The sequence below is a fragment of the Acanthaster planci genome, linkage group LG12 (assembly GCF_054643075.1).
Source record: "Acanthaster planci isolate LZ-2023a linkage group LG12, COTS_SCS, whole genome shotgun sequence".
Lineage (NCBI taxonomy): Eukaryota > Metazoa > Echinodermata > Asteroidea > Valvatida > Acanthasteridae > Acanthaster > Acanthaster planci.
The window spans coordinates 14,190,353-14,202,475 of NC_141788.1; the positions used below are offsets into that span (position 1 = coordinate 14,190,353).

Consider the following 12,123-nt stretch of genomic DNA (forward strand, 5'->3'; position numbering starts at 1 on the left):
TCAGCAAACCAACATTGGATCACAAATCGCGATTTGGATCCGCGTAATACAAGTCCCCGTGACCTTGCGCAATCGCGCAATGGTTGCACCCTAAAGGGATTCTGCTACAAAAGTCAGAATTTCAAAATACCATGGAAGAACTTTTCGCTCGTCGTCCATCTCCCTTACAGGGCACTGGGAAGGGCAAATGCATGTGCATTTTTGTCGTGCATTCACTGGGTAGAATTCATTTGAACATGGCACAGGTCATTACTTTCATGTGCGCAGGACACGTGCAAACTGAGGAGGGCGCATGCGTGGATTAACCTTGCGCGCCATGGTTGTTACGTATTTCCTTCACAAACATTTAGGAAGTGCATTTTTGCCCTTTCTAGCGACCTGAATGTAAGGGCTGGCTGGGAATGATGAGCGAAACACACTTTATGAACGGCCCCTAAGCGGTCAGGCTGTGCACCAAGACGTGTACTTGCATTCCATCGACTCCGTCCTTTTACACAAATTTCACAACAAACTTACTATCGAGCTGTTTTGGTTCACCCGTGTTTCTCATGCCATACACCGGCACGGGTGTAGGACATACTGGTCAACTTTAGATACCGAAGAAAAGAAATATCCAGTTTTCCTATAGTCACTATAGAACCAGTCTCGTGAATCCTTTGGTAACAATGAAAAAAGATCAAGAAATATACTTTTTGGTTTCTCCATTTTATGTTAAGCGTTTCTTTGTCTTCTGGTTTGTTACGAACGAAAATTGGGGCTGTGGAATTTTAACAAAATGGATTTTAAATAATTTCTAAGTAACAAGATCTGGGTGAAGGGTTTGTATCATCCCTAGCATTTTCAGTATTTGCCTCGCGGGGAGGAAAAAACAAGGAAAGTTATGTGTATTTGGGGAGAAATGAAGCCTCAGAAAGCCATGTTTTAGGGTTGTTACGATTACCTGGATACCCGACAAAAAATCGCCGGGTACCCGGTTCGTAGGCCTATGCTTTGCTTTAGGCCTATTACTCGAAACCTTCCTGGAAGCAAAACACGAATTGTAATGAATCAGTTGCCGATGACAATACGTCAAACGTCTCCAGAATAATTCTTCCCTCTAGCACCCGATTTATTTTATATATGAAAGGTTAGCGCGGTAGCGTAAACGCGGAGCACTTCTTAGGGGAAGCCCTCGGGGACAAATGATTTACAGCCGGCTCCAGATTCATTGATAGCATTTACCATACATACACTTTCCTCGGTTAAGTGACCGTGTAGCAATCAAGTTCCTGTACCCAGTTAGAACTCACAAAATTGACACCTATCTTAATATCTCGTTTTGAGGGGAAAAATGGACACAATCCTCCCTTTTCACGGTGATTGGATCCGCCCCTGTTGGTTAATAGATGGCTCCCTTATATAATGTGTACATGCTGAATTCGACTGGCTATGCATTGCATATAAACATGCTGGGTACGTTGGGTGGGGTGTATAGCTCACTGTGACTTCTCCAATCTACACCACCTCTGCACTGAAAGCCAAAGAAACAAAATGGGTGTCTTCATTCTTGCTTAGTTACGACGCAAACTCGATGATGCCCTTTAGTCCTACGGTCCGAAACAACTTGAACATCCACAACGGGCCCTGGAGTCGTTTCGCGCGCGCAGCTTACCAGGTACAACGAAGAGATATTGCTGGACGCAAAGCTGGCTTGGAGCGTATCCGCCGTCGTATAAGGCATCGCTTACATGGACAAGGGCAGAAGTCGACATACTCCGAACCCCCTTCCCCCGAATTTTCAGAAGTCGAACATTACTTCGTTATGACTAATGCAAGCAGGTGGTGAACGGGGAGCTTGTTCGAGTTTGATAGTTCGCAGCAAATAACCGTTTGCGCGGCAAGGTAATTTCTTAACTTAACGTGCCTCACTAATTAATTACAATCCACACCGCAAGCCTATACATGACGCTCCAGGAACGAACATGATGCGAGGGCTTTGCATTTTGGGAACCGGTAAACAAGGGAAGGGGGGACTCACGTACATGGAGTAGGCCTATTAAGGCCCTATCTCTCAGCGCTAACTTCTGATTTATTAAGGGATATGTTTCACATCATCGTGATGGAACATGAGGATGATAGATGGATGAGAGGAGGCCTCGTTAGCAGGATGTCATTTGGCGGAGCTGGGGGGGGGAGTGATGATGTCACGTGCAAGATGATCCGTCATCGGATACGGTTTATGTAGGCCAGGATGCCGCAGAGTGCTAGCAAAGCTTCGTAAATTGATGAGTTGCTTGATGGGAGGCGGGTTTGGTCCTATCACATCCTCTTATTTAAAGCTTCCCTTCGACTGTTTTCCTCCGTCCACGGTTCTCAGTTCAGCATGGTCATTTGTCCCCTGATATGTTTGCATTATTTGTATGTGTAGAGAGTTACTCAATGGATTTATATTTGCAGTGCCTGGACTCATCCAACCTCCAACACGCCCCAAAACACCTGTCCTGTTGACCCTGTTGATTTGTTTGCTATTCCGTCTTGCAGGGGCGTAAATCCCGGTGGGATGGAGGTATATATCCCCCCACTTCTTGAACAGGAAGGGGTGGACTATTGAACCCCCCCCCACTTTCCGTGGTGAGAAAAAGAGCAGTTCGTGAAGTATTTTTCAAACTTCCCTACAACCAAAAATGTATTCAACAGTCTTGAAGCGGGAGAACAAGGTTACAAAGGCGTTAAATACGCGCTGTTTTGACGTAAGATTAAGCGGTGCAAGTAAATGTAAGATGTGCATCTCACAGACACACAAACGTATCATGAACAGCGCCCCTTAGTGTCATGTGGTGTCCAGCAATCCCCTCCCCCGTTCAAATTTCCACGGCCAGGCAATTTTTGTCATCTAAGTCTTCGTCCAACCACCCCCTCGTCCCCAGCACAGATTTACGCCACTGTTTGTGTGCTTTTATTCCCTTTTCTTTTCTCTCCTAAAGTACTTGGAAAGAAATGCACTTGTACATGAGTGTAAAGGAAGTATGACGTCATCAACCGTACTCGATGTGACGGTAGGATTTCCCACAGGGGACAACCGTACGCAGCAAATCCTCTCAGGCAAAACCTATCGTGAGCAGTTGAACTTCTTCAAATCTTAACCAAGTTTCCCCCTCTCAGTTGCTCGTTCCCACAGCACGGGGCCTTTGGAGGGGGTGGGGGCTACCTGTACGCGAGTGGGGCGAGCGACAGACCCACTCTAGCCCGCCGATAAGTTATCAATATTTCCAGCACGATTCTGATCCGTCTCCGTGGCCGCATTCGAGACTTCTTAATTACCGATGAGAGCACAATTAGGGCGCAGAGTTAGGCCAGGGGGACCGGGCTCACAGACCGCGGGACGGGGCCGATGCGCACTTGAAGTCCTACTTGAAGTCTACTTTAGTAGAATCTCTTGGACTCGGAAGGGTTGTTTTTCTTTCCCTCGAAATCGTCCCGAGAAGGTTAATAATAGCTACGTGTTGACATGTCCTTGGCATGTCTGGATTCCAAGAGGATAAGGATTATAAGGATTTGTAATCACGTCAGCACTGATCTCATCGCTAATTTGTAACAGTTTTCCCTCGTCCATACTGATCCCATTCCTAATGAAGCAGTCCCAAACTTGTTTTGCGCCGATGCTGAAGTACCGAGTTGTATCTGATTGTAATAAGTACCGACGATCCAGACTTCGTGTTGCTTCATGACAGATTGGTATATCTCACACAGTTCTAATTCTCCATGTCCTAAATTCTTCTCAGAGAGGAAAGTGACCGCTTTTCTTAAATCGCTTGTCAAGACAAACTCGAATCCCGTTCTCTAAAAAACTTTGCAAGCAAAATAGTCTGCGATTTTCATGGAGAGGCCATCCACTTAACCTCATCTTCAGTTCATTCGAATCGGCTATCCCTCCGCCGAAAATTTTATCGTAGACGCAACACGCCAAAAACTTGCCCTTGGCAATTCAACAGTAAGTCCACCCCCCCTGGGTAGTTTCTTATAGGGCCTCTTTAGGGCAAATGTTTCTAAAATAGTTATGCATATTTTCGTAACCTTTGCCGATAGACTTGCAGTTATAGCTACATATTTTGTTACAAGTAGAAGTCTAAATACGTTGCGAATTTAATTAGAACGAAAAACAAATATAGCCTGAGGGCTCTTTTTATTCCTTACAGAGCGATTTAATCCTTAAAATCATCACAACGTAGGCGCATACACGCACATATTTTGATCACTTTACTCGTTTTATTTAGCTTTGTACATATTTATATTACGAAATCCTTTTATAGGATATGTTTACTGTTTGAATAGCTAGTCTAATTTATTACGATGTTGGCAGTTTATGTATAGTAAACACTTCGGTTTGACATATTCCTCGAATGTTTGTGAGACACCTACGGTATCCACATCCTGCCTTGAATGCCTCTGAAATGTCAACCCCCCCCCACGAACTTGATCCGAAGTGGTCGTATATTCAGCAAAACCAGCCTCATCCTGACCGATCCGCGGATTTGGTTCCGATCGAGTTATGGTCCCACTACTGTAAGCACCGAGGCGGGCCGGGACCCATCTGGAACAGCAACCTTTAATTTGCAGCCAATCAAGCCTCTGCAGTTGTGACAAAGCACGCGAACCTGGTGGCTATTACGGGCTTAATTTGTCGAGTACCCGGCCAAGGTGATTGGAGGCGGCGCGGTGCAGCGTCCCTCGTCTTCCGCATCAATATTTTCACGGATAGTTTTGCAAGGGTGGACTTAGATTGGTTTGGGCTGATAAGTATGATAAGTGGCCTTAAATGTTGAGATTCTAAATAACACTGCTCGATGATCGCTTCTGGGTGTTTCTCTTGTGAGAATGCAAACCAACATATGCAATGCAGCAATATATTTTACGGTGGGCCTTGCTCTATTCGCAATAAGCGAAAAAAGCTAAAGTGAACGACCCAAATGATACGCTCACTCCAAAACAGTTATTAAAAGATAGAACGAAAGGTTCTAAATGAAATCGAAAACTTCACACTGGGCAATGTGTACCAACTGGCTCTTTATGGTTTTCCAGAGGGAAAGTATAATGCTTCTATTTCTGGGGGTACATCATTTAGTCTTCAGTATCATGTGTATGTATGCAGTGTTAATTACGTAGCATTCTTTTCGAACAAGTACACTCGACACTCATTATAACAAAGTTGCAGGGACCAGACAAGTTACTTTGTTGTAACCTGAACTTTGTTATGAGGAGTGGAAACACAAAGAAAACTTAAGAATTCAAGAAAGTAGGATTCTCAAAATTTGTTATAACAGTGTTCTTTATAACGAGAATCAACTGTACTTCCCTACACAATAGACCTGCTCCACCCACGTGACTGAATTACGCTGAATGTAAACACTACCACCACGTGTGGACCTGCGTGGCCACGGTGATCGCACAATACATGTATTCGTACAGACAACTTCTACCAGGTACAAGCGTACGCGCGAATGCTGCATGCTGGAATAGTTTGTCTTGTGTCAGTAGATTATCATCACAACGCATCGCAGTCTAGCACGACTGTGACATCATCTATTCTCTCCCCACTACACAGAAGGGGGCCATTCGAAATCTCCAGCGACATCATCGCCAGATTTGTCGTCAGGTTATCTGTCACGTGCACATTATTTCTCAGTAGAGTTGCAATGATTCTAGCCAGTCGTTTTGGCGACTTGACTCCTGTCACCGCGAGCAAATGACTCGACACGACTCGAGTCCCTTAACAGAAGACCCGACTCGAGAGCAATATTGTAAGACTCGAGTCCCACACATAAAAGCGAACTCCTTTGCGAAAATAAAGACACTGCAATGACTTACAGTGCTGGTTATACGTAATAATGTTCATGTCATGTGTTATTGCGTCACGATCATCAAAGGCAAGATGTGGTGTGACCATGTGTTGACACCCAAAGATAAATTTAAAACACCCAAAAAAAACTTTCTCTCGTTTTTATTGATCGTATTGTATTCAAATGTTGACTCGAATTGAGTCAATATGTTGACTCGAATCGACTTGAGTCACTAGGTTACAATGACTCGACTCGACTAGTGACTTGATACAACTCTGGTTCTCAGTATGGTCAAGTTCGGTGAAATATTCAAAACCAACACAAGAAAACTAAATGAGCCAAACTGGCCAGCCAATGAACGTGACTGTATTATTACGGAATTTTTTTTAAAAATTTATTATTATTTTCTTTTCGCATATCATGTGAGCCTACAAAGAATAAACACAAATAGCCTATACTGTTATATGAAAATACAACAAAAAATATAACCACAACGAAGTGTAATACGGCTGTTTCACAATAGTGCGCCACCAAGCGTTTGCAACGCGTTGGTCAATCACAATGCGCGAAATTTGTCTACCCAATGCGCGTTTGGAAAGGGTCAATAAATTTGGCGCGTTATCATTGGCCAACGTGTTGCAAACTCTTGGTGACGCACTATTGTGAATCGCCGTATTGGCTAAGAATTTACTGAAGCGGCAAAGCTTCAATAAATGGCCGTAGTGTATGTATACAATGCACCACTATCTTCTATCAGCTGTCAAAGAACATCTTAATCAGCCAGTCATTCTTTAATTTTTGGTACCCAATCTCGAACATAAAATTGACACCAGTATACTACAAACGAAAGTGTAGTGTTTAATAAAACAGTGTCAGAGACTAGTGTGATATTTCGTTTCAATATAAACTAAGGGTTCACAAATAATGGCGATCTTCGTCGTGCAGAAGTAAACCGATTTTGGCAGAACGGCTACACTGAAACACTTTGACGGGTTAAAAACGGTGTCCTCAACTCAACGGTCACTGCGTCTATGCTTCGTCCACGCAGGCACGTTTTGCCCCCCCCCAAAAAAAATGTCGTCACGCATGCGACATCACAAGAGGGGAAGTTTCGGTCTACCACAACCCTATCACAAGTCACAGCCCGAAGTCACGAGCTATTCAAATGAAGTCATTCCACTGTCATTGTTCACTCTGTGTCATTGGAGACCGGACTTCTTGTCTTGCCATCTCTACAAAGTTACACCCCTCCTCTAAATGAGAAATAAGGTTCGATACTTTGGAGTATTGCATTGGCTGGAGGCAGCGGAATTAACTTCGCTCATTATGCTATTTCTCTCTGGACTGCATTAAAGGCAACACATTATTTTCACAGCAATCTGCAAGTATAGAAGTATATATGATAGCCAAGTTCAGAGAGTAGGCTGTTGATATGAACGTCTCATATTAAATTAACAAAAAGCTCGCGTTGTGGCCACAATTTACTATTCACAAGTTGATCAACCCCCCGCAATGTTCGACAATTCTCTTTGTGTATAATTTGGTCATTTTCCTGGAATGGCTGCTTTAAAAGAGGCAATTGCACAATAAAATCTGAACAGTAAAACACAAACGGCTGGTAACGTACCACTAGCGATTGTAGACACTGTTTTCAATCTAGAAAGTAAACTTTCAAAATCAGCATGCAACTAGAAAGTAAATTTTTAAAATCGGCAAAGTCCATGTCTCAAATATGAACCAGTAACTTGCAGGAAGTCCAGTAAATTCCCTGACGTAAAATGTTGGAAAGTCAAGGGGAAAGGTGCGAGTCTACAACTTATACTCCTTTGATATGCTCACGTTATCCAGACACATGTAACCACATTAACACACGTGCCTCTAAGAGCAAAAACTGTAACAAGAGATTGCAAATGTCAGCTGGCGAGTAATCCATTCGTTCACACTGGGAAAAGATATACAACTGGTTCATAATGTCATCTTTCATATCAAAAAATATGTCAAATATTTCAATATCTTAATTACATTGATCGTACATTTTGAAATATTTGCTGTATTGCAGGCTGCTTCTACTGTAAATACATCAGCTACCGTCACCGCCGTCAAAACTAAATCTCAGGGAATAAGGTTCTACATTCTGTAGTTCTGAGTTCGCAAATCTCCTGTGAAGATCAGAATAGAGTTGTCATCTTCCAAAATGGATGAAAAGGTTTTCAAAATAACCATTGCAGACAGACACTATATCTCATGTGGCTCCCATGCTAAACGTGCTATTATAGTAAAACAAAAATTAAAGAAACATGATTCACTACTGTTCTACCATAAACCAAAGGGTGAACACCGCCACATACCCAAATCAAACACCTACTTCAATGATTTACTCTTTTTACGACAAACACGACGCTACACCATTTGACGATTAAATTATAGCACATTTACGGGTATATTCAAAATGGAAAAGGAAGATTGTTTAAAAGGAAAAGCGAACGTACTAATTCACTGCCAACATGGGATAAATATTTTTTTCACTGTTGCTACATCAAATCAGGATAAAGGAAGAAAGTTTAGTTTCCCAGGGCTTACTACCGGAAGCCAAGCTAAAAGACCAGTAACCACTGGGGACGAGGCTGATCTTGAAAATTTGCATATGGCCATAATGTGGGGAGGTTTCCTTTATTCAAGCACAGGTCCTTGTTGTTTGATTTAAGCACGGCATGACAGCATCCAGACAGTGATCTGAGTAGGAAACAAAACAAAATTCAACAATTTCACGGTTGATGTTCCATACCATTCCTGAAGCCCTATATCAAGGTGTATTGAAACTGCATAAAAAAGCTGTGCTGACTCTGCATTCTATGGACTGAACCAAGCCCCAGCTGAACATACATGGGGGGTAACCCAGCATCAATCTTTACAAACATTCGGATATCAGGTGGTACTTTCCTCACGTTCCACATCTGGTGAGCCAGGTTTGAACCCCACCAGGCCAAAATGCATATTGGGTTTCAGTCCCTTCGTGACCCCATCAAGACTTATTTGAAGTTTTCCCACCAACCACTGAAACTGAACAATTCTTGATTCTTCCCCGTCCCCATGGCTCCAAAGGAAAAAGTCCACTGGTAATTTATTGACAATTCTGTATTTGCTGTCCCAAGCAAAACCAATTGCTGGCTGCCATCCTCATAAAAACCTCTCCAAGGTGGTCCTATGTGCCTACTTATTCCACTCACTTCATGTTCTCTCCTGGCGCTTCTTGATGCTCACTGGTTTACTTTCTGTGCCAGATGGTGACTGTGGCCAAGCCTGTTCCTCCTGTGGGCTTCGCATAGGACAGCTTCCGGGTTTTGGTCAACTCCAAGCTGGGCCAAGGAAAATCCAAACATGAACGATGCTCAATACTTTGAGGGAACACAGAGTTACAATGACTGACAAACACACTGAGCTCTTCCAAAAAGCTATCGTGAAGAGCAAATTTTGGGTTTTCAGCACATTATGGGAACATTAACATGCCGACGTCTATGCACCAAATGTTATTTCTTTTGCTAAATGTCTTAGCAGTTCTGCCAATCAAGCAAAATTTGAGATGCCTGCACTGAGGGTAGAAAATTCTTTGTCAGTAACCATTTGAATAATAGGAGGGTTAATATTTTACAAAATAAATTTATAATAGCATTTTGTCTCCCACTTACCGTGTCTCTATGTCTGGCTTCAGTTCATCGGCACCGTATCCTTGAGTAGAGACAATTACAACAACTCCACTGGGAACAATGATCTCCCACAGTCTCAACAGCCAGGCTACAAGCAAAAATCATACCATAAAATGATTAGATACCCCAAAGGAATCAAGAGACCCAGGTCTAACAAAAGAGGATAAAAAAGAACAGAAAAGAATGGATTTCTTTGCAAAGCTATACACTGCCGTATAAGAGACAAAAGCAAAATGCAAAAATTGGCGGTGACACAGGCTTTTTGATCATCCCATGTGCCAGCCATCTTTGTCTTGAACCCAATGCGCACTGTGTACATCTTAGTCCTGGGGTTCTCTTCATTCTGGCACCAGACTAAGTGTCCATCATGCCTGGCTTTGGGGAAGAATGAATACGGGAGGAAAACAAACATGACTGGAGCTTATTTTGCCTGACTAGAAATTCCTAGTGATCTCATGCACCCAATGGACCTGTAACATGATGACGTCACATTTTTGTTAACGTGTGTGCTTTCCTATGGCAGGCAGGTGGGATTTGATCCATCTAGCTTCCAACAAAAAGCACACATGTAAACGGAGTGTGACGTCATTTTGTTTTAGGTCTATTTTCCCTGTAATTTGAAAGAATTAAAACATCATATGATTACACAAGAATTTTTTTTTTTTAAGCCAAAAGACAACACTGATTAGCACCAGATTGTGGATTTTTTTCAAGGCAAAGCTATTAAACTCTGATGGTGCCGTCAAAGCTGTGCTGTGCCACCGTTAAGGTGACCTGCAGTAAGTCTGATGAGCAAGCCTTATTCTTGTCTAGCCTCGCAGGGGAACAATGCTGCAAAGGGAAAAATTTCACTCCACAAGTGCAATGTGTCTCTTTCAAAATGTCCGTGATTTTTCTCTCCCTTTTACGCATATTCTTTGTTTGAAAACCTTTCATTCCTCCTAAAAGTGACTAATCCATCAGAGAGTACTGCATCCATCTTAACAATTCAATCAAATCCTCTTTTTTTTGCAAGAAACAACCGCAAAATGAGTTCCCTTCTTCACACTGTCCTCCTTTTGCCTGTAAACAGAACAAACAAGATCCAAGATCCCAAGCTGCTATGTCTCCGCAGGCCTGTCGGAAACCAACAGGGGGCACTCTTCCCAACCCTGTGATGAGAAGCGGATTGGATAGCGCAGATGAACTGATGGAGGGCGAATGACTGGCCACCTTTGACCTATGATGAGTTCAAATGCTTTTGGAAACAGTGTGCTGTGAATGGGATCAGAGATGGCCCAAAAATTACAAGTGGATGATGAGGGAACCCAATGCCACTAGAATGGTTCTAGAAACAAAAAAAGAAACTGTTGAAAAAAATGTATCACAGAGAGAAGTAACCCTCTGCAGTGAATAATCTCCCTCAAAAAACATAAAGCATTCGTTCTCCTCACTGAGAGCAAAGTAAAATGCAAATACCAAGTATTTCTGTGGACTGAACTGAAACAAAAAACCAAACAAGCAGAAACTTTGGCCAACACTATGCCCTCACTGAAATCCACAAACTAGTCTCGGAAAAATATTTGATCCTCCCATTAACTCAATTATCCTTTCACCAGGAGAACAAAATCTGTTAAAATGCCAGAATTTTGTTTGTTAAAAAGTAGACAAAATGATACCTTGATAAAGAATAAGACTGGTCTCTTGTCCTGAAACAGTTTCACTTTTTGACCATCTAGTTAGCCCACATCCTCCTGCTAATATTACACAGAACTAACTACAGGAAGATTCTTTTGGGAAGGGTGAAAGAACCGATCAAAAGAAATTTGAAAAGGCAGAGCGCTGTGAGAGATTACGCTCCTAAAGCAATCTGTATTTGTGACTTTCGTCTTGCACTAAATCCTACATGCTGAATTTTGTCTTCTCGACATAAACCGGTCATCAAGAGTACCCAAGCTTTCAAACAAAAATCAAAAAAGAACAAAGCAAAAAGAAAACAAATCAACTACCAATTTTTAAAAAACGCAATGATGGCATACATGTATCAAGCCACAGACAATTATGACAATCATTTTAATCATTCTATATGAACCAACTCATTGTTAACTACATGTACATGCCAACATCATCATGCAGAATGGAACATTTCAATGGAAGCTAGCAAAGCAGGGCACATGCAGTGTTTGCACATAACACAATTTTATCAACATGGCAGTGGTGTGGCCAGGTTACTGAAGTAGGGGGGTGGAAGGGACACAGTCCACGACTAATATCCAGAACCTTGTAACGCCAACAAAAACCCTACCCTAAAACAGAATATGACATTTGCAGTGATGAATATGCGTAACATATGTATATATAATTAGCAACTAAACTGTTGCATGATTAAATGAAATTTACTTCAAGGTATCAAATCCTGGCTTCTTCAATCTTTGTTTTGTATTAAAGAGAGGCCTTGCGGTAACACCATGTGGATAGATCTCTTTTAAAAGAGGTATGGTTCTGATAAGAACAGTTGAGTGTGTACTCAACATTTCGACCAGTGTGCTCTGGCTGTCCTCAGGAGGCGAGTGGAGGGTTGTTATGTTTTGTTTTGTTAGCCAAGCCACAGAATGCTTGCAATC

General features: G+C 42.3%; 1 protein-coding gene across 4 annotated transcripts in view; it reads right to left on the reverse strand.

Moving 5' to 3' along the window:
- Positions 1-6,171: 6,171 nt before the first annotated feature.
- LOC110987208 (uncharacterized) overlaps positions 6,172-12,123 on the reverse strand; it is a 42,365-nt gene continuing 36,413 nt past the window's right edge. For 3 of the 4 annotated variants that reach the window (XM_022249735.2, XM_087144069.1, XM_022249736.2), the window contains exons 17-19: positions 9,503-9,608; positions 9,044-9,172; positions 6,172-8,549 (exon numbers count right to left, since the gene is read on the reverse strand). In XM_022249735.2, coding sequence (XP_022105427.2) covers positions 9,082-9,172; positions 9,503-9,608 — 197 coding nt within the window. In that variant the 3' untranslated portion in view covers positions 6,172-8,549; positions 9,044-9,081. Of the gene's footprint in view, positions 8,550-9,043; positions 9,173-9,502; positions 9,610-12,123 lie in introns of those variants that run through there. The other variant, XR_015427355.1, reaches the window with a different exon arrangement.